The sequence below is a fragment of the Macrotis lagotis genome, chromosome 2, assembly GCF_037893015.1.
Source record: "Macrotis lagotis isolate mMagLag1 chromosome 2, bilby.v1.9.chrom.fasta, whole genome shotgun sequence".
NCBI lineage: Eukaryota > Metazoa > Chordata > Mammalia > Peramelemorphia > Peramelidae > Macrotis > Macrotis lagotis.
The window spans coordinates 21,415,356-21,438,840 of NC_133659.1; the positions used below are offsets into that span (position 1 = coordinate 21,415,356).

At 39.4% G+C, this 23,485-nt stretch overlaps 1 protein-coding gene across 6 annotated transcripts in view; it reads left to right on the forward strand.

Annotated features, from left to right (window-relative positions):
* Positions 1-2,104: 2,104 nt before the first annotated feature.
* The window catches only part of DAB1 (DAB adaptor protein 1), a 297,592-nt gene continuing 276,211 nt past the window's right edge, over positions 2,105-23,485 (forward strand). For all 6 annotated transcript variants that reach the window (XM_074221333.1, XM_074221337.1, XM_074221334.1 and 3 more), the window contains exons 1-2: positions 2,105-2,192; positions 22,735-22,938. In XM_074221333.1, the coding sequence (XP_074077434.1) occupies positions 22,872-22,938 (67 nt within the window). In that variant the 5' untranslated portion in view covers positions 2,105-2,192; positions 22,735-22,871. The remainder of the gene's footprint in view (positions 2,193-22,734; positions 22,939-23,485) is intronic.

Below are 23,485 nucleotides of genomic sequence, written 5' to 3' on the forward strand. Positions count from 1 at the left end.
AAGTCAACCCATCCAAAGGAGTGGTGACAAGGGAGAAGGGTATTTTGGTTGTGTTGATTTGACTACTGGGTTTAAGGCAAGAGCAGAAAAGGGGTCTACATCAGAAGGTTCTGCTAGTTGGCCATAAAGAGCATGGTGGGTCAGAATTCAGGCTATGTGTGATGGGTACTCAACAGGCAGAAGCTCAGGGTCCCAGGGAAAGAGTTAAGAGTAAAAGGTCAGGGGGCGGCTAGGTGGCTTAATGGATAGAGCACCGACCCTGGAATCAGGAGTAACTGAGTTCAAATCCAGCCTTAGACACTTAATAATGACCTAGCTGTGTGGCTCTGGGCAAGCCACTTAATTCCATGGACTAGCAAAAACCTAAAAAAAAAGAGTAAAAGATCAGAGATATAAGCTAGAGAGAATAGGAGAGAACGATGATGCTACCCCAAGGGTTTCTGGCTTCAGAGTTCAAAGGGCCCTTAGAGGTCACCTGGGCCAGTTCCCCTCATTTTGCAAAGGGCTTCAAGTGATTTGCCCAACATCACACAGGTACTTGACTTCAAGTCCTCTGCCTACAAATATGGAGTTCTTTCCCCAGCACCACCCAACATAATTAGGACAAAGCATTGAGTAACCTGAGTGCACAAAGGAAAGTAAGGAAGGCAAGCATTTAGGGAGCAATTAATTGCTAATGTAAAAAGTTCTTGCTGAAGAGGCACTCCATCAATCAGAAATCCCCTTATAACAGATTGAGATCTCCAGATTGGAAATCATGGAACAAATTCTAGCTTTTAGCTCCACGCGTGACCTTGAGCAAGTCACTTTTCTATCAATAATTTTTTCTATTAAAAGTTGTATTGATATCTTTTATATCACCTTCATTTTCTATTAGATCCTGCCTCCCCTTTCTCAGTGAGTCATTCTCTCTTTTAAAAGGGGAAGGGGAAGTTGAAGTTGTGGCATAGTATGTAGAACATAGACCCTGGAGTCAGGAGGACCTGAGTTCAAATCCAACTTCAGACGCTTAATTCTTATTTAGCTGTGTGACCTTGGGCAAGTCAAGTTGTCTTATACATTCAAAAAATAGAGAGAAAAGAGAAGGGGGGGAAAAAGCAGTCAAACTAGTCAAGAAATTGACTAATTTGACAATATTTATGCTATCCCATATCCTTATTTCCTGCTTCTACACAAAAAAGGAGGAAGGTATGTGTCTTCAATTCTTCCCCAGAATTCAGCAGGTCAGACTGGAGTGCCTTTGAAGATTCATGAAACTTGGTTATTGATTCCAAGCTTCCTCAGTGAGGTACGGCAATGGGGTTAAGTGACTTGCCCAAGGTCACACAGCTGGGTAATTATTAAGTGACTGAGTCTGAAGTTGAACTCAGGTCCTCCTGACTCCAGGGTCAAGAAAAATATTCTAATAGTATTGTAGGTGGCAGCAAGGCATGTCATAGAAACACATATACACATACACACCATCATTATCATCCTCGTCCTCCTCCTCCTCATCATCATCATCATCACCACTGCAACCTTGGAAGATTTAAGATTTATGTATTACAAAAATGGCAATGATAAAAGACCCATGTTTGGGTGTGAACAGCCTGCAACAAACAAGGATTCTAAAGGATAGGAATAACGAAAGTCAACAAAGAAGAGATGAGAGGCTTGTTCCAAATGGTAAGAATGAGGAATGATAGGTGGAGAGCTCATTTACTCAAGATGGCTCTGACCATCAAAGTTGAATCATCAGAAAAGTAGAATGGATGCTTAAGGGATGCAGGTGGTGTTTAGTTGTGCCTCTACCTCTGATACCTTGCTGACTTGAGGGGATATAAACTTACTGACCTTGGAATAATAATAGAGTGTAGCATCATATGTTCCAATGGAAGTTGTGAAAAGGTGGAGAAAGGGGAGGAGAGGGAGGAGAATGGGGAATAGAAGAAGAAAATGAGAGGATAGGAAAGAGAAAGAAGGAGACAGTGAAGAGGGATAGAGGACACATGGGCAACAAGAAATTAAGGAAAGACCTCATGTAGGAGGTAGTACCTGAGTTGAAGTCAGCCAGTAATCTGAGAGGCCTCACATTCCAGACATAATTATGATCCAAGCTGTGTACTTTGTCCTTCCTCCTTTGTGAAGCCTCTCCTTTGTGAGAAGTGCCCAAGCTTTACTGGCTGTCAAAGACTGTTTGTCGGCTTCCCTAGGTGGGTAACATAACTTTGTTTCTTGTCATTGTCTATTCAGAGAATGCTTAAAATTAATTCAGGGTTGTTGGCTTTTGTTTGATATTAAAGGGTGGATTTTTGAGCTATATTTCCCTGGGGAAGATAGCTTGTTTTTGAGGTAAAGTTTACAGCAGTGCAATGTCAGATCTGGAACATCAGGTGTGGGAGCTTGGAGGTGAATGGGAACATTGATCATGAATTCCGAAAGGGACCTTAGACTTTAGACATCATTCCTGAGAAATATCTTGGAATTTAGAATGTCAGAAAGTAAATAAAGATTGGAGAGAACCTTAGAATCTAGAATATTAGACCATAGAATTTAGGATGTCTGAGTTTGTAAGTGACTCTTAGATATTGAGTTGCTTAGACCTTAGATTGTTGGAACATATTAAAAATAGTAGTCATTAATTCGATTCAATAGTCATGGGTGTCGCTTATATGTCAAGGATACAAGGAATTGTTAAACAGCTGGTAAAATGCCAAACCACTACAACGTTTAGGGGACTGAATATCATGGGCATGGTTCTGCCATTTTTTTCCAATTGTGTCTAGGTCTTCATGATCTCATTCAAGTCAAGAAATAACTGGCATTGTTTGCCATTTTCGTCTCCTGCTTATTTTCAGTGATTTTCCCAGATTTGAACCTGAGAGGAAGAGTCTTCCTGACTCTAATCCCAAGACTCTATCCACTGAGATAATATTATCCTTTTCAAAAGCTGACATGAAGTCTAGCCGGGTCATGCAACCTTTAAATGGACTATATAATGTTAGATCTGGAACCTCACAATATTGGGCATTGGAACATAGAGCACAGAATGGCTGAGATGCAAGGGAACCTTAGAAGAGAGGATACAAGACCCAGGGGGAATCTTAGGACAGAGAATGTTAGAATTTAGAATTCTTAAACTCAGAACTTAGAATATTATCAATTTGAATTTTAAAGCCATGTGGGACCTCTCCATTAGAGATTACTTCTCCCAACCATCTCACGTTACAAAACAAGAGGTTGAGGCTCAGTGAGAGATCCACAACTTGCCCTCAATTCTATTTCCTAGAGATTTCTGTCTTTATTCCTCTGTGGAAGTGCTTGCCAGAAATGTTGTTCTACAATCCCAGATTTTGTGGAATTGGATCTGGACTGTGGCCTTCTTTTTCAGTGTGGTAAAAGACTTCAGAAGTACCATGTCCTTTAGCATGCATATTGCATACTCCTTCGAAGAAAGCTCAGTTTCTATTGGAAGTAGGAGAAGAGGGGGTGGCATTTCAATAAGCAAGAAAATTGGTCCTTGGAGGAATTGTAACCCAGTTGGAAAGCATGCAAAACTGCTTTTCTCAAGCTTTGACACAGACGTGACTTGCCCAGAGGAATAAATACCAAGGACTTTCTGGTATGGGGAATCTATTTCTTTTGTCTTTATTAGACATTTCATTCCAATTGGTTTTTTGGTTGTTATTTCTGATGTGAAGAAGAAGAAGTCAGGGGAATTGCAATTCATGCCTCATCATATTGATCATTTAAAATTAAGTGGTATTTAGAGTTTAAAACTGGCATTTGATTTTCATTATGAAAGGCTGTTTTGAATTGTGCATAATGCCCCTTCTTGAATGACTGGGCCCCTTGATTGTTGTCACCCAGCTTCTTGTGGAAAGTGTTTTAGAATTTCAGAGCTAGGTGGGTCCATAGAGTAGAGACTGTCTCAGCTGGAAGGGAGCTTGGAATGTAGTGTTAAGATACGGGATGCAGCATGTTAAAAATTTTCTAAGAATTTCTAAGATGACTTCTGACAGGGCTGTAGCCCTGGTTTAAACTCTCAACCCCTTTCACCTTCTGGTTGGTCTCCCTGCCTCAAGTCTCTCCTCACTCCCATCTATCTTTCACTTAGCAGTTAAATTGTAAATCTATTTCTCCAATTTTTGAACCATTCATCCTATCCTGTCTTCACAAATACTCTATGATTCCAGTGATATTGGCTTCCATGTTGATTTTTTGTACCTGAAGCTCTATCTCCTTACTCTGAGCATTTTAACTGACTGTTTTCTGTGTTTGGAATTCTTTTACTCCTCATCCCCACCTCTTGGTTTTCTTCAGGTGCCAGATAAAATCCCACGTTTGGTGAAAAACTCTGTACCAACCCTCCTTAATCTTACAACCTTTGCTCTGAAACTATCTCAGATTTATCCTGTATGTAACTTATGTCTACGTGGTTGTTTGCATTTTGCCTGTCTCGTTATCTGGCACACTCCTTGTTGGAAGGTATTGGTTGCTGTGGTGGTGGTGGTGGTAGTTTTGGGGTTTTTTTTAACTTTTCTTTGTATCCCCAGCATTTAATATATTGCCTAACTCATAGTAGACTCTTAATAAATGTTTGTTGGCTGGCAGGCTTCTCTGACAATGGCCCAGCCAAGACTGCTTGGCTGTTCTTTTATCTCTCTCTCTCTCTCTCTCTCTCTCTCTCTCTCTCTCTCACACACACACACACACACACACACACACACACACACACAGACCCTTCCTAGGTCTTGTAACCTTTTTAATAAATTTTTGTTTTATTTAAAAACAATAACTGCTTGTTGACTATAACTGCTTGTTGACTTACGGACTCTTAGGCCATCCCACCATCCTGATCCTGTCCCTCTTCTATTTTGAACATCCTCCTTAAGCTGGGTCACTCACTTTCAGGGCTTCTTTTTGCCTTTGAAAATTGTAATGGATATTGAGCCTGGTCATATTTATTCCTATCATTGATGGTTTGTATCATGATTCAAACCCAAATCTTAGAGCTGGCTGCATTTACATCTGGTCTTTGGCACTTAGTAGCTGGGTCATCTTGAACCAGTCCCTTGATCTCTGGGCTTCAGTTTTCTCAGCTCTGACACAGGGGAAACACACTTTTTGGGCAATTATTCAGTCTCCACTGGAAGGCCTTCAGTGCCACCCTGGATGGAGCTAAGTCCTTTGGAAACTTCTAGTTGTAGGGAGGTTTTTGTTTTGCTTTATTTTTGCCCCCAATCAAGCCTAGATCTACTCCTCTGCAATTTACCATTCATAGTTTCTATTTCTACCCTCAATCCTTCCTCTGTTCCTCAGACCTTTGGAACCTTAAAATGGTGACATGGCCTCAATGATCTTCTATCCTCTAGGCTAAATATGCCCACTTCATTTATCTGATCCATAGATTGTCTGATCTTGCTGTCTCTCAGCAACCTCATCTGACTACTGAAAAATCTTAATTTACCATTTTCTCTTTCCTTTCATGTTCCTTACTTTACCCAAAGTAACAAACCTTACTTAGTTCCTGAGATCAACATTATTCTGTCTGATCACCAAGAGCTGAATGAATCAGTCAAGAGCATAAGAGGTATATGACTTGTCCATGAGAGCTGTATGAGACATATTTGTTTACTTGTCATTTTTCTTTCTACTCCTAGAAATCTATTCTATGGAGGGACTCATGCTGTGCTCTCTCTAGCAGGCCTGATGACCAGTGTAAGGCTAAATTATTTAAATTTCTTTGCCCTTGGCTTTTCAGGTATCCTGTCCTGGATTTCAGATTTAGAGTTGGAAGGTAATGCATGGTCCATGTAATCTTACAGTCCTAGATGCTGTATGGATAGCAGACGTGTCATCTAGGTGAAACCCTTCCTTTTCAGGAAAGTTACACTTCCCAGACTTCATAATGGTTGTAAGTAGCCACATCTGGTTTTGAACCTCAGTCTTCTGACATCAGATCTGATACTTTGGGTGGGGTCCAGAGAGGGAAACCAGCCTTTATTAAGGACTTAGCGTCAGACCCTTTGAATTAGAAAGTTTGCTGAGTCAAATTAGAGCCAGAGAGGGAGGAAGGCAGGGCTGGCCTGGACACTCTCCTCAAAATGGAAAAGAGATATACCTTCAGTCTTCTTCTCCACCCTCCTCCCCCTTTTAAATTTTGAACTTCTTTCATCCCAGGTCATTTGTTCTATAGAGCTGGGGACTCCTTCAAATCTTTCCTTTCTGCCACAAATAAGTATTACCAATTTCAGATATAGACTAAAGATGTAGACTCTTCTTTTATCTATTTCATTCATTCACTCACTGATCAGAAGTTTAGTTTAGTTGATAAACTGACTTGGACCCATGGTCGGTATGTGCACCATATGAAACAGGTGTCATAAAGTTTTGCAGTGTATGTCTCAGAATATTCCAGAAATCAGCTAGTCCAGCCCAAATGTATACAAAAACTCTCTCCATCCTATCTTACAAGTCATTATCCAGCTTTGGAAGACTTCTAGTATTGCAGAGCTTATTATCTTCCTATGGAGTCCATATTATATTGAGAAAAATCTAATTGTCAAGAATTTTTTCCTTCAATCCAGTGACAAATTTTATAAATGGCTTTTCAGATACCAGAAAATCTGCCTCAAACTTAAGTCTGCCTCTTTGCCAAGTTTGCTTACTACTCCTAATTTTGTCCACAAGACCAAACAGATCATCTGCAGGGTAGCCCTTTATATACTTAGAGAGGACTATCCTGTTCCTTAAGTTTTTTTTCCCCTCTTCAGGCAGAATTATCACCTGTTCCTTTTTACCAGGCTATTACATCAACTTGGTTGGCTTCCTCAGCACACACTCCAAATCAATCAATATACTTTCTAATAAGTGTTACCCAGAACTCAACACAATTGTACAGATGAAGTCTGTTGAGGGCAGAGGACAGAGTGCCTATCCCTTCCCGAGTTCTCTTTTTCCCTCTCTTAAGGTAGTTTGATTGCTCTCACCTTTGTGGTTGCCATATCTCATCATTGACTCATTGGGCTTGCAATAACAGACAATCGACATTAAGAGAATGTGATTCTCAGCTGGGCCCTTTTAAGGAGCTAGATGGTCTCTTGTCCTCTCCCAGGTCAAGCATTCTGACAAGACCAGCTGTCTTCCAACCCTGAAAGAAAATCACAGGTATGTGGGAAAAGGAAGGTAAGATTGTTTAGGCCGTAGGCTTTAGGTCCCTTATGGTGCTGACTCTAAGTAACCTCTCTCTGCCTAACTCAAGAGGTGAAGGGATTAATGAGAAAATGTCTAGAAAGAACTTGGAGGCTTTTGAGAAAGACAGTCACCATGGAGCACCCTCCATGCTCACATGCTGAGAATTGATGTGACTGGTTATTAGTCAGGTCCTTGCTGACCTACAGAGTCTATTTTTAAATGGGGATTGAGTTCACTCAAATCAATTAGGTCAGTGCTGTTCTGTTTAGCCCTCTGGTGAGACTTTGGGTAAAAAGAAGTCACCAAATAATCTGAGACTTGCTCATTAGGAATCAAGCTGAGAGATGCTAAACACTTCACAAGTATTTTCTTCCACCTAAGTCAAAGAAGCAGTGTGTATGAATCCAGGATTATTATTTTATTTTATTGTTTTATTTTATTTTGGTGAGAGTGACAAGTTGTGAATCCCTTGAAAAGTCACTGGGAAGAAACACTTGGTACCTTTTTAAAAGGAGAAGAAATCCTTATGCTGTGCAATGCAGATTCTTTTAAACTGAAAGGTGTGAAAAGTGTATTTCCAAAAGTTTCCCTCTTCATTTATGGGCCGCATAATTTATTTCTTTTTTTAAGAAATTTTATTTAAATTTTTGAGTTCCAAATTCCTTTTTAAAGAATTTTATTTATTTTTTTTTTCCAATTCCATGCAATGAGACTTTTTACCATTATTTCGGCAAAGTCTTGAGTTTTTCAGTTTTTCTCCCTTCCTTCCTCCCCTTGTCAGGAAGCAGTATAATAAAGGTTCTACATTCATTCATTCATTCATTCATTTTCAATCATTTGTCTACTTGGTGTTTTTTTGTTTATTTATTCATTTTTTAACAAACAAAGGAGCTAAGTGACTTGCACAAGGTCACATAGCTAGGTAATCATTAAGTATGTGAGATTAGATTTGTACTCAGGTCCTCCTGACTCCAGGAATTCAGTATCCACTGCACCACCTACTGGCCCCCCCAAGGCATTTATAACCATAATAAACATAGATTAATATTGATCATGTTGAGAGATAAGAATCAGATCCAAAGGGAAGAAAACATTAGAGAGAAAATAATGACATAATATATAAGACATTGAATTACAAATTCTATTCCTCCTTCCTCTCTCCCATGGTTATGCAGTACAATTACATAAAACACTTCCATTTAGTCATTTTGTACAAGAAGACTCAAAAGGAAAAAAAGTGGAAAAGAGCATGTTTCAGTCCATGTTCAGACAATATCAGTCCTTTCTCTGATGGTATACTTCATCATTAGTCCTTTAGAATTGTCTTGGATGATTGTATTATGGAGAGAAGCTAAGTCATTCACAGTTCTTCATCAAACAATGTTTCTGTTACTCTGTACAATGTTCTCCTGTTTCTGTTCACTTCACTAAGCATCAGTTCATAGAAATCTTTTCATATTTTTCTATCAGATACATCATTATTGAACACCTGGTCATTCATTAGTTCAGCAACTATTTCTTTTTTTAATACATTTTTTCCAGTTATGTGTAAAGATAGTTTTCAACATTCATCTATTTGCAAGTTTGAATTTTGCATTTTTCTTCCACCTCCCTTCCTTCCCTCCATCCCATGGCAGCAGTAAAAGTTCTAAGTATACAATTGTGTTTAATATATTTCCATATTAGTCATGTTGTGAAAGAGAAATTAGAACTAAGGTGGGGGGGGAGAACCTTGAGAAAGAAAGGGGAAAATATTTTAAAAAGTTTAAAGGGCAAATTTAGTATGCTGTGCTCTGCATTCAGAATGGTTTTTTCCTCTGGATGTGTATGATATTTTCCATAACAGGTCTCTCAGGATTGAACTGCATCCATCATATCAGCAACTACTTCTTGAGTGCCTTATATGTGTTAGATCTTGGGACTATAGAGACTAGAAAAGAAGTAACCTTTACCCCCAACGGGCTTATATTCTTCTAATGGGGAAAGACAATAGATGCCTAGAAAAGCAAATATAAACGGTAATAATGTTTAATCGAGGAATCATAACAATAGGGAGAAGTAGACAAGGTCTGGCCCAACCGTCTCTGTATAAGTTGAACCTTCCAGAATGGTGGCGATTCTAAGAGAGGAAGGTGAGTTGGGAATTCATTTCAGGGATGGTAGATAACCTAGGCAATGATCAGGAGAAGACAGAGAATGATAAGGAAAAGAGAAAGCAGGCCAGTTGGCTTGATCAATAAGCCTGGGAAGGGTTATTATATGAAATGTTTTAATGGCCAAGAAGAGAAGTATGTATTTTATAATTTTTAAAATGTATTATTTATATATTTCAAATATTCATTTTAAAAAATTGAGTTCTAAATTCTCCCTGCCTCCAGGCCCTGTCCAACCCTTTGAGAAGGCAGGCAATGTGGTATCAATTATATGTGTGAAGTCATGCAAGACATATTTCCATATTAGCCATGTTGCAAACAAAAAAAGAAGAAAAACAATGAAAGTGAGACCAGACTTCTTTTATCACTCCCAGTTTGTCAGTTCTCTCTGTGGAGGTGAAGAATATTTATTGGATTTTCTCCTAAAGGATATAGGAAACCAATGGAACTTCTAGAGAAAGGGAGTAATTTGATCAGAGTAGTTCTTTGGGAAAAGTACTTTGACAGTTTATATGGAAGATGATTTGTTGTGAGGAAGGGCTAGAGGCAGGAAGGACAATGAGGAGACTTTTGTAGTAGGCCAGATAAGGAATGTATACATCACCATGGAAGGTACAATCTAGATTTTGAGGAAAAAAAAAAGTAAAAACAGCAGCAATAATATAGAAATATTTTATTTATTAAACAATACCTAAATTGAACAATAAACAATTGCTTGGAAGAAGGTATATATGAAGGACAGTAATATTCATTAAGTCATCATAGGATCAGACTGCAGGAAGGTATAAGACCTCATACAATCTATTTCTGCTCTCCTTCAAGATAGTGTATTATTTTGGATAGGGGACTGGATTTGGAATTAGGAAGACTGAGGTTTGAATTGTGCCCCAATAATAACCTCCTTTGCCTTAGTTTGCTTGTCTTTGAAATTAAGAAATTAGACTCTATCGTCTCTAAGATTCATTCTGACTCTGAACCCATCATCTTCTGATGTCTCTACGGTCTTGTTTCCTACTGCTTCTCCACAGAAGTATTCCACTGCTGTCAGGCAATAATTCTTTCCTGGCTCTCTTAAGTTGTAATGGATCTGTCTTGCTTTTTGCTAATAAACCCACCTTTGCCTCTCTGCCCTTCTTAGCACTTCTTTCTTTTTTTAATTTTTAAATTAATATTTTATTTGTTTTCCAATTATATACAATAGTAGTTTTTACCCATCATTTTCTGTAAGGTTTTGAATTTTACAAACTTTCCTTCACCCTCCCTTCCCTCCCCCATCCCCCCATAGAATGCAATCTGGTAATCTTTACATTGTTTCCGTGCTATATGAATTATTCGAAATCGAATGTGTTGGGAGAGAAATTGTATCCTTGTGGAGAAAACAAAATTATGTAGTACATAAGATACTTTATTATAAAAAATGAAGGTAATAGACTTTGGTCTTTGTTTAAACTCTACAGTTCTTTCTCTGGGTTTAGATGGTATTCTCCATCATAGGTGCTCTAAAATTGTCCTTGATTGTTGCACTGATGGAATGAGCAAGTCCATTATGGTTGATCATCACTCCCATGTTGCTGGTGTACAATGTTCTTCTGGTTCTTCTCATCTTGTTCAGCATCAGTTCATGCAACTCTTTCCAGACTTCTCTGAATTCCCATCCCTCTTGGTTTCTAATAGAACAATAGTGTTCCACAACATTTATATACCACAATTTGTTCTACCATTCTCCAGTTGATGGACATTCGCTTGATTTCCAATTCTTTGCCACCCTAAACAGGGCTACTATGAATATTTTTGTACAAGTGATGTTTGTACCCTTTTGGATGATCTCTTCTAGCACATCTTTCAATGGTAGAGTCAATAGCTCTTTCTGTGAGAAATCTATCCATGTCTTACCACCTTGTCCATCAATTAAGTTCTTAAAGCTGTTAAGTTAATATCCATTTTTCCTTGTGTTATCTTTGGATGTTTTGCCTTTGAACTCTACGTTCAAATTTTTCTTTAGGTCTTTAGGTCTCTTTTAGGTCTCTTCAACTAAAATCGAATTTTCTTGAGAGCAGACTATCAAGACCAGTATGTAGCTTAACAGAAACATATAATAATATTCAAACCATTTGCTTCATGGGGGTTTTGTGAGAATGATAGTTTACTTACGTAGAAGTCATTGGGTAATCATTTGGGTAAGCAACAAATATTTATGGAATACCTTCTCTGAGGTCACAGGCTTTGAGCTAGACATTGAAGAGAAATCTATTGGATGACTGGACTATGGGTCAGGAAGTCCTGTGTTTGAATCCTGCCCCTGACCTCTAGCTACCTTGGATGAGACACAGCAATTTCTCTATCGTGGTTTCCTCAAAAGAGGACAAATGGGGGTGGCTAGGTGGCGTAGTGTATAAGGAGTCAGGAGTACCTGGGTTCAAATCCGATCTCAGACACTTAATAATTACCTAGCTGTGTGGCCTTGAGCAAGCCACTTAAACCCATTTGCCTTGCAAAAACCTAAAAAAAAAGAGGACAAATGGTGACACCTTCATCCCAAGGTCATTGAGAGGACCACACCAGATAACATGTAAAAGGCTTTATAAACTGTCAACACTATATACATATTAATGACAATTAGTCTTTATTAAACACATATCATGATTTCAAATAAGTTGTTTCTGTGAAAGAATCCCAAGGTCTTCCCTCTCTAGGGTACCCTTTGTCCTTAGGAGCCTGACTGCAACTAATCTATCTCTGCAAACTCCCTGAGTAAATAGCTTCTTCTATTAGAAATGTTAGATGCCAGAGAACAGGAATTATGTTTTCTCTATTTGTATTCTCAACACAAAAGCACAGTGCTTTGAAAATGCTTAAGATATGTGGATCTTCATTTATTCAATAATTCTTGTAAAAAACCCTGATGTTGAAAAAGATTAGAAGCAAAAGAAAGTAGAGGATGAGGGGACTATATAGTGTCATGCAAACAATCACCATGAATTTAGACAGACTTTAGGAGGTCAGAGAAGATTGAAGGGTGTGGTGTGCTAGGGTCCAGGGTCCATGGGGTCATAAAGGGTAGGATACTACTGAATGCCTGAATAACAGCAACATTCATTCATTCATTCATTCATTCATTCATTCCTGTATATCTCTGGCCTCCATCCTGCGCCCTCTCATTGTAGACTTTCAGTTATTCTAATCCTAGCCATCCCATTGGCAGACACATGCCCTTGGGTTCCAAAGGAGAAAAGGCAGTGTTGGCAGGTAACTTCAGAAAGATTTCTATTCCAGACTAGAGAAGAAGCGGAAGGTGAATTAAACTCAGTACCTTATTGAGCATGGTTTAGAGGCATCATCTTCCTTTATGAAGGAACCTGTATTACCATTATCACTGGTGCATATACACTCCATCAAGTCATAATTGTGGAAACTTGATGGGTTCATGGGGGGTAGCATGTATCTTTTTATGAAGGAAATCAGAAGTGTGTATGCCTCACATACTACAGTAATTGAGATGTGGCTCCATTTTCACTAGCAAATTATGAAAGACATAAAGGATGATGAAGTGGGGTTCTTTTAAAGAAAATAGAGTGATAGAGTGATAAATTTTACTTTGGGAATCAGACTGCTTTGAGTTAGGACTTACTTGAAGAAACTATGATACCAATAAGATACTTCCTAGAGTCAGTTCCACAGTTGAGTGTTTATGTGTGTATGTGGTAGTGGTGGTGGTGGTGGGGTTCTTAACTGTGGCCAAAATTAGAAGAGATGAGAAAAGTCATGATGGGGAGAAAAGTCCAATTGCTCATCTGAGTTGGATAATGAGTCATTGACTATGGACACATTGGGAAAGCTGCCTAATGTAGCCCTGACCAAGTGATTGATACCCTCACACAGGGGCAGGGGGCAAGAAGTCAGAAAGAGCCAGAAAGGTGAGAAGAGATCCAACTCAGGAGGCACAATGCCTGTCTTTTTGTCCTGGCTCTGCTTTGTCACCTTGGCCATATTGTTTAGTTTTTCTGAGGTTCACCTGTACAATGTGCATATTAGAATTTGCATGATTAAAATCATTGAGAGGATCAAATAAGTGGCCATATAGGAGACTCAGGGATCCTGAGTCAGATGAGCATTTGGATCATAGGATTAGAAAGGTAGAAAAGACATCAGCTAGAGATCATCCAGCTTTATGACTTCATTTTACTTATGAGGAGGAAACAGCCTCAGCTAGATATTTCCTGCATCCCCAGTTTATCTATGAGGCAATTGGCATCTAGACAGAGGAGCAATCTTGCCCATAGTTAGAAGCAGTGGCATGGATTTTAATTCCCACCTTTTGGTCCCTGGTACTCGAGATCTGCTTGGATTTGGGAATACTGACTATATGATATGATGGTCAGTTAATCAATCTGAGACCCTTCCCTCTAAGATTATTTCTAGTTCATCTTCCCTATATGCAGCTACTTTGTATGCAATTGTTTGCATATTGTCTCCTCCATTAGAACTCACATTTTAATGGGGAGGGGACAACATGACCCCATAACATATAGAGACACATGGATGTATGTGAGCATAGGGTGTGTGTGTGTGTGTGTGTGTGTGTGTGTAGGACAGTGAATGGAATCTCAAATAAAAGCCTTGACAGCTTTACCTACTGATGTCCCTGAAAATATCCAGACATTATTTACACTTTGTCTCCAAATGACATTTCATCATCTTCAAAATTAACTATAAAGTGGAGAGGAATTGTGTGAGCATTGACACACATGTATATGCATACATGCCCACACACAGAGTGACCTATTTCTAAACCCATATGCATGGATCTATTTACACTATACAAATCTGTTTATATATCTATGTGTATGCATGCATTCCATGTAAAATGAAAGCCAGGTAGATGGGAGGAAAGGGCATTGGCAGTTGGTAGAGATTAATAATAAATGAATGAACGGGTCATTGAGTGAATGAACAAAATAAAGCAATAATCATTTTATATATCGATTACCATGTGGCACATATTGCATTATGTTATTTCTTATTTCACCCTCATACCCACCTTGTGTTGGTTATTATTATTCTTGTTTTACAGAATCAGAAAATGAGTCAAACTCCATTTCAGAGGTTAAATGACTTGCCCTAGGTCACACAGTCATATATGTGTCTGAGTGCAGATTTGAACTCAGTTCTTTCTGTCTCTCAGTTAAGTACTCTGTCCCACCAGCTGCCTCTCTCTTTGACACACTGTTCTCTTTGAGATAGATTGTTTTAAAAGATTAAGAAAGTTCAGATGAGACTCTGATGCTTCCTAGGGTCGCCTAACTGGCAGTTGCTTCCTCCCTGTGGTCCTCAGTTTCTCCATCAGTAAAATGAAGGAGATCAGCCACATACTCCCTTCCTCTCAGGACTCTTGTGAGAAGAACATTTGGGGAATAAGATAGAATAGAAATGTGAATCATTATTGTGCAGAAGGCTCTTTAAGCTGCAGAGGGCTGTAGACACTGTAAGTTATCATTATTATCACTGGTGAACTACTGTTCAACTCACCCCTTACAGATGTTTGTACACAATTCCTCACTTCTCCCTGGTTCACTTTGAAGATAATGAAATGCCACTTGGAGCAGGAGAGTAAATAACGCCTGGATCTTCCCAGGGAAATCAGCAGTTGAAGCTGCCAAATAAGGCATTTGTTTATTTGAGATTCCATTCACTGGGAGAGCCTCATTAAATCCCTGCCTTTTCTTCCCCTGGCTCCCAAGGGCCTCCCTGACACTGTGGATTACTCAAACACCTTCCAGAAGAATCCATAGACCAAGCAATACAAGGTTCTGGGGCAGGAGCATGGGGCAGCCTAGATTTCACTGTATCTTGGACTTTTGTTCTTCACTGATCTCAATCTATCAACAATCAACCAGCATTTATTTGGCATCTTCTGTTTGCCCGGCAAGAGGTAGCAGACTATAGTAAATAATTTTCAGAAGACCTGGACTCATCTCCCACCTCTGACCTTGGTCAAGTATTCTCAGTTTACTTGGGAAACACCCTAACATTTTTTAAGTACCCTTTGTAGAGAGAATTTCCCTATCTGCCTGGAATCACACACAGACCTTGTCCCTGTCCTGTCCATGTGCTATGAAAGCCACAATGAGCATGATAACAAAAGCAAAATAGTCTCTGTCTTCAAGGAGCTTATGTTCCATGAGGGAGATACCTTATCCATTCAATGGAATGAAAAATGAGGTAGTTTAGAAAGAAAGGGTACTGGCCCTTGGAAGTTTCTGGAAGGAGTGTGAAATGACCACTTATGTCTTAGAGAAGAGTATAACTCTGTTCGAAAGCAGGAAGTCTCTTGTATAAGCCATTTTTCTTATCTGTGAAATCACCATGACAATATCTTCTCAACCCATATCCTGACTTTGTTGTGAGTATCAGTAAGGTATCTCTGGAACATGTAACATTTAAATGTGATAGAAACTTCATGTAATGTGTTCATTTTTTTCTTTGAGAGTCCATATGATTTCCTCTAATAACTAGAGAACATGCTTGGGGATCAAAGTGATACTTCTCTCTGGTTTTAGCTGTTGCTATCCACCCTCTCAGTAAACTTTGTAAGTTTGCTTACTTGTAAAATGAGGGACATGGAGGTCTCCAAGGACACACCCAGCTCACTCATACACCCCACACTGAAGGTATCATAGGTCCAGACTTCCTCCCTTCCAAGATTTTTTTTTCTAAAAATAATAGATGTGATATGAGGGATTTGTAAGGAGTAATCACATCTGATTCTTCATGACCTCCATTGGGATTTTCTTGGCAAAGATACTGGAATGATTTGTCATTTCCTTCTCCAACTCATTTTTCAGAGGAGGAAACTGAGGTAAACAGTGACTTGCCCAGGGTCACATGAAGTATTTAAGGTCGGATCTGAATTCAGGTCTTCTTGTCTCCAGGGCTGATATTCTATCTTATCCCTTCATCTAGTTGCCCTGATATGAGGGATGCTCCTTGTAAAAATATTTCATGTCAGCCCATAACAACTAACATTTTCCAAGCAGTTACCTATAAAGAACAGAGCTTGGTACAACTTGAGAAGCTATTGTGAGTGAGGAGGGAAGCAGAGAGAGATGACCAATAGACAGTTACTTTCCCCGGTATGCTCATGATTGTTAATACAGGGAGAAAATCTACTGAGGACCATTGTCAGCTTTGAGATCTTATGGATAATAATCTATAAAACAAGAATAATGGGCAAAGCAATTAACCTCTGTATGCCTTAGGCATCTTTCTCTCTAAGACTTCAAGTTATGAAAAGGTTGAGATTTCGTATACTGAATTGTATGATGTTAGGCAGATTTTCTGAACCTTCTGTGCTCTGTGTATTGCAGAGTAGATGCCACTCTGCCTTGGTGAGTACCAGCAGCTACCCAAATTAATGACTTAACAAGGCCAATAGAAAGAAGGAAGGAAGGAAGGAAGGAAGAAGGAAGAGAAAAAGAAGAGAGAAAGGTAGAAGGAAGGAAAAGAAAGAAAGGAGAGAGAAAGGTAGAGAGAGAGAGAATATGAGAATGGGAATAATGTATATTGGTGAATGAGTTTCCTGTTTTGAAATCATAGTCCTTGATGCAAAACCAAAAAGAAAGAGAAAATGGCTCAGGAAAGAATGGGGTTGATTTAAATGTTGTTGGTTTTGTTTGTGCTAAGCTTCCCTACTGTGTCCAGAGACAAGAAGGATCGCTGTAATGAAATATCATTGAGCTATAAACATTTAATGAAACAAGTGTGATCCATTAGCTAAATGAAATGTTGGTAAGGATGCCCAATCGCTGTCTAATAAATCCCAGTAATATTACTAAGGCCAGCTTACAACTTTTGGTGTATTTGGTTTGATTAAAATAACACATCTCATTCCCACCCCTGTTGTCTTGTTGGAGCTTGACAAATATCAAGTGACAAGACCCTACATTTGTCTGGAGTTTCCTTCACATTTTTCCCAAGGTTTTCTTGGAGATAGTGTTCGGGAATAGTGACAGGGCAGGACTTCAAATGCTATGATCTGAGTTCAAGGTCTGACTTTGACATTGGCTGGATTTGAGACAGTTATTTCAGTTCTGTGGGCCTTGGTTTCCTCATTTGTCAGTGGACCAGACAGTCTTTGCTTATTACAGGGGGGATGGGGTGCTGCTAGGTCTGGGGGTACTCCCGGTGGTGATGTGCACAGTGTGCAGGAGATTACCCTGACTGCTCTCCAGACCTGGGGCTTTGGTGAATCTAGTATAACTTTGGATAGAGCAAAAGAATCTAGTGATTTTACCTTTGTGTAACTGTCCAATGTATGGAGGGCTGGAACTCACCTATGGTATTTAAGAATCTCTGACTGGAAACCATGGGAATGACTACAACCCTATTGCCAATGAAGATTATCCCATCATGGGACATTTGACTGTCGTTCACATGCTGTTTATTTGTTTCTAAGAGGCTAGTGGTTCTCCACTTGTCTTTCTGAGTTCCATTTTGAAGACCGGTTCTTTGGTTTGCAGATTCCTCAAACATTTCTTCACCTTTCCTGCCTTTTGATTAGGCTTCATCTTTGCTAGTCTGTTTCCTTATGATCATCTACTATATCTGTTCAAAGAAATGGACAAAATACTTTCAGGACACCTCTTCATTGGATTATTGTGACAAAGTCTTAGAGCAGAAGCTTTGAGAGAAGTAACTTTCCCAAGACAGGACCCTCAGGCTGCTTCAAAACAAGACAATCTCGGTTTGTCAGTGCTCTTCCTAACATGTGTCGTCCAAGTTGAGATAGAACATTGCAAAAAAGAGAAGCCAGTGATGTGTACGCTTCCATTGTCCTAGCCACCAGAGTAACTTTGGTTCAACTAGGTGCTTTGGATGCCTACTCACATTAGTGCAGGCCCCTGGAGCCCATGTCTTTGGTTATAAGAATTTCTTTTTTTGTGTGTGTGTTTTTAAAAATCACATTCCCTGCATTTTATAATCATGAATTTGAATAGTTGAGCCCAAGTGTAGAAGTGGATATTCATTCCTCTTTTAATACCATTTCATTTGCTTCAGTCCAACATTCCAATCTTTTGAGGTTGTCTTTGATCTCAATATTGTCCTCTGGTATATAAGCTGTCTTTCTCATCTTTTTGATATCCATGAGTATCTGCGTGTGTGTGTGTGTGTGTGTGTGTGTGTGTGTGTGTGTGTGAGAGAGAGAGAGAGAGAGAGAGAGAGAGAGAGAGAGAGATCCAGACAGACAGACACAGAAAGAAAAACAGAGACAAATAGAGGGAGTGACAGAGACAGAAACAAGCCAAGAAAGACTAAAACACAGAAAGATGAAGAAAGAGATACTGATACAGAGAGTCAGAGACAAACCAGAGAAACAAAAAAAAACTGAAATAAAGACAGTGACAAAACCACCAGGACAAGCCAAGAGACAGAGGAACAGACAAATGAAGCAGAGACAGAGGCGATAGAAAATTAGAGACAGAAAAAAAAACAAAGAAGTGAATGAAAGGAGAGATTAAAACAGTACTAGAATGGCAGAGATAAATAGGAGGAGAGGTGGAGAGAAAAACAGACAGAAATGGAGAAACAATGGCAGGAATTTCAGATGTTGAAAAATAGAAACAGAGAGACATAGAAGGGAAGAGCATGAGGGAAAGGAAAGATAAAATAAAAAGAAAACAAAGGAACATGTGGAAGGAACTCTGGATCTGGAGAGAAAAGATTTTAATCCCAGCTCTGTTCCTTGAGGGATTGTGTACAAGTCACTTCTCTTTCCTATATTTCTTTCTCTACAAATGATGGTTTGGACTCAATGCAGAGGCTCTAACCCTTTTGCTGTGACTTGTCCTCATTGACTCATCTGAGGAAGCCTAGGGACTGCTACGCAGAATCGTGATTTGGAATATATCAAATAAAATATATCTAATTAAAATAGAGTTCTTTGTGGAAATAATTGTTATCAAAATTAAAAAGCAATTTCAACAAGTTTAGGACCTCAGGGTTAAGAACGTCACTAAAGAGTTTCTCAGATTCCTTTTGGCTACAACCATTTAGGATATTGTGTGGGCTTGTATTTATTTGTGTGCCTGTGCATCGTTGTATGTGTTTGTGTGTGTATATATATATATATATATATATATATATATATGTTACACACATGTAGGTATGTGTTCTCTTTCTGTTCCAGAGCCTGTGAGCTCTGTGTCCCTCGCCTTTCTTCCTGACTTGTTTATTGTTGAGTTGAATTCAGTCCTTGCAAGCCAAGGCTTTCCCTTTGCTCAGCCCCCATCCCAGACAGCCGGAGCATCTGTAGTGTACGTTGCGATGTGAAGGGCTCATTATAGAAAACCTGACACCCTTCAGGAATATGAAATTACCAGAGATTGCATGGCACCATGCAACATTATTGAAGCTTTTCAAAATTCGGGAAGAGTCTGAATTTCTATGATAGAATTTCACAGCTTCCCTTGCAACGGGTGGGGAGAGAAAAAACTGATTTTAATTGTCACATTGTTCCAGGTTGTGGGGAACTTGATTCTCCTAGTTACAGATAAATGTATTTCAGAAATAATTTGAGGTTTCTTCTCAGATTTGACCCAGGCCTCTTGACTTCTTAAAAAATCAAGAAGGGACTGTCTGTGGGCCAGGGAATGATATTGTTTGGCTAAGCTCCCATGACTCATTTCCCTTTTTATTAGGGACCAAGCAGGCTTGTGTGTGCCTACCTACATGCTTACATCATAGGCATACATACATTTCCACATACTGTCTATAGACTCCTGAAGTTCACAAGTTATTTTTGACTTGTGAATAGAAATACTTTTTATAGAATAGGGTTTAATTCAGAGAGGTGACTTATGTTCATTAATGATAGCATAGTGAGGAAGGAAGGAGAGAAGGAAGAGGGAAGAAAGGAAGAAAAGGAAAGAAAGGAAGGAGGAAAGAAGGAAGAGGAAGAAAGAAGGAAAGAAAGGCAAAGAAGGTAGGGAGGACTTTATATTGAGTGCCTAATATATTCCAGGCAGCCTGATACCCCCAATATAACCTCATTTGATCTTCACTAGGCGGCAGGTTATTATTACGCTAATTTTAATCAATCAATGAAATAGTTATCCCCTTATTTGTGTATCTGAGAAAATATAAAAAAGAGGCAAAATACAATCCTAGCCTTGTGGAGTTTACAGTCTAATGAGAGATAATACAAAACCACAACACATAGCATACAACAAATGTATATATATATATATATAAGCAAATAGCATATAAGAGAAATGGGAGGTCATTAACAAAGGGAAGGCACTAGAATTAAGAGAGGTTGAGGAGGGTTCCTTTTCTTTCTTTCTTCTTAAACCTGTTGCAGAATTCTTAGGACTACAAAAGCATAATTATATTCATGTTAGTTATTAATATTCAATAAATTTACATATCATTTCAGTTTAGTTTCATTTAAGCTTTCAGTTGCAAAAATATCAGCCTCCATGTTGTTCGAGCACGCTCTCAGCCCCCGCCCCACCCTTGCTTCTTCTCCTTACCTGTCCCCCTTCCCTTTCTATGATTGCCCATTATCTCTGGAATTTGGCTGACTAAGGACCCTGACTTGAGAGAAACAAGACTAGACTTGAAATGGAGAGAGGGAGACAGGCTGGGATGGTGCAAAAAAGACTAATGTTGGAGTTGCTGGAGTTGGGTTCAAATCCATTTCCACCCTTTGCCATCCAGTGATACTGGGCTACTTATTTAATTATCTCAGAGTTTCCTTGGCTCTAAAAAGCAATATTCAATCAGATGGGCTCCAAGGGACTTTCCATGTATAGATCCATGATCAGTGAATTTGTAAATTGGCTTAGATTCTGGTTCCAGCTACTTCTTCCTTATGTGACCATGAATGAGTCATTTGATTTTTCTTAGTCTTACTTTCATCATCTGTAGTCCATGAGTGAGAGGGAAACCATGAAGAGCCTGCTTCCTGAATAGGATATGCTCTTTTCAAATCCTGTAGAATCAGGAGTTCTTATGGTTATAGGAATCACAGCTGATCACAGAGGATTGGGGGATGGAGGTTACAATTAGGACTTTTGAGCCACATGGGCAGTGCAGAGGCAGCATGGCCTAGTGTGGGAACACTGAAACTGGAATCAGCAGACTTGGTTTGGGATGCAGGTGTCCATGCTGTGGGAAGATCATTTCTCTGAACCTTGGTGGTTTCTTCTGTGAAATGGGCATATAACTACTTCTCAGAGCTAGCCTGGGGAAAGTACTTGGCAGATTTTGCGCTGCTACATAAGTGTGTGTTATTATCATGATCCTACCTCTGATTTCTTAGAACTAACAATGGTCTTTTCCACTTTCTCTATGGGCTGATATGGTTAGACTTTCTGATAACAATACTGAACTAATAAGGTCTAGTCTGTTTTTGTGTATTTATTTCTTTACTACATTCTTTCCTTCTTTTTCTCTCACTCTCTTTCCTTTTTCTTTCTTTGTTCTTTCCTTCTTTTTCTCTTTCTTTTTCTTTCTTTGTTCTCTTTCTTTCTTTCTTTCTCTTTCTTTCTTTCTTCCTTCCTTCCTTCCTTCCTTCCTTCCTTCCTTCCTTCCTTCCTTCCTTCCTTCCTTCTCTCCTCCTTCTCTCCCTATCCCCCCCATAATGGTGTCTTTTCTTTCTTCTTCCTCTCTAATTTTTACTTATCCGTCATGTTTATTCTTTATACTCTCTTTTATACTCTCTCTCTCTCTCTCTCTCCCTCCCTCCCTCCCTCCCTCCCTCCCTCCCTCCCTCCCCCTTTACTTTCCCTTTCTTTAGTCTTTTTTTCTTGACTTATTCCTTTTTCTCTTCCTCCTCATCTTTCTCTTCCCATCTCCTTTCATTCTTTTGCTTTCTGTTTCATTTTTCCTTCCTTCCCATTGACTCAAACCACAGCATTCCTTCCAAAATTGATATCACAAATTGGCTTGCTGGAAAGTTTAACATAACTCACATCTGTCACCCAATCATCAAATCCCAATTTTGTGTCAACTCCATAGCCCCTCTGATCTCTCCCATGGAAAGAAAAGTCATGGGTCACTTCCCAACAGTCCTTCTTGCCTGCCAGGACACTGATCTAGCTTGTCTGATGCATTCCCTCCCCTTAGAAAAGTCCTCCATGATTCTGTACCAGAGTAATTCCTAGTGTATAATTTGGAGCTGTCTATAGGGCATACAAAAAAGTGTAGAATTAACAACCGCTATCTTGCCCAGCCTCACACCTCAGATCTCAGAGTTTATTCTCTTCTCTTGTATGACCCCTATCTATTATCTCAGGATATATCGGAGGAGAGGAAGAGGGTTCCTCTGCCAATTACTTTTTTTTTATCTTCTCCCTGATTTGCTTCAATTGTCTGACCATTAAGGTCACTCTGTTTTTTGTTTCAGCACTCGAGTGGAGTGAGTGAGATGTGCTGTTGGTTGGCATAGTATCTGAAAGGAGAAGCCATTCTCTGGGAGAGCAATTCTCAATGAGCCTGCCCAAGACACTGGATCTGTGTGAAGAGGACTAAGGATATAATAGGATGTCAACGGAGACAGACCAGCAAGTGGCTGTTAAATCCAGCACCAAGAGAGACTCCAGAAAGAAAGGTAGGAGAATCCATGGTCTTTCCCTTGCTTCCATTAAGAACTTTGCCTGGTTGGAAGATGCCAAGCTGCTTAGGAACAGAAAAAACCTTCTGAGTGAGACTAGAACAGGGAACATTCCAATTGCATCCGCACTTAAGTCTCCAGCAGTGACTTTCAATATGGTTTTGGTTGGACTGTTGGGTGGAAGAGAAAGAGACTGACTTTAGTCCTCTGCCCCAACAAAGTCCCTCTTATTAAGCAGCCTATCATTTCTGATTTGTTAATGGGTTTTATTTGCATATGTATAGGGGCATACATATGTGTGTCTAATTGTAGGAGGAAAGTGCCTGATTTCACTGACAAAGGAAAATCCCAGTGTGGAGACTCCTTCCACCAATGAAAATCAATAACTATTCTGAAACTTATAGACTTAGAGAGATGTTAAGTGTCTTAGCCAGGGTCGCTGATCAGTAATTTGTAACCAGTTTAGCACATAATGATTGCAGGTGACTTGTGTTGAATAGAGTGATGGGCATCGAGTCAGAACTATCTTTGTTAAATTACTGGT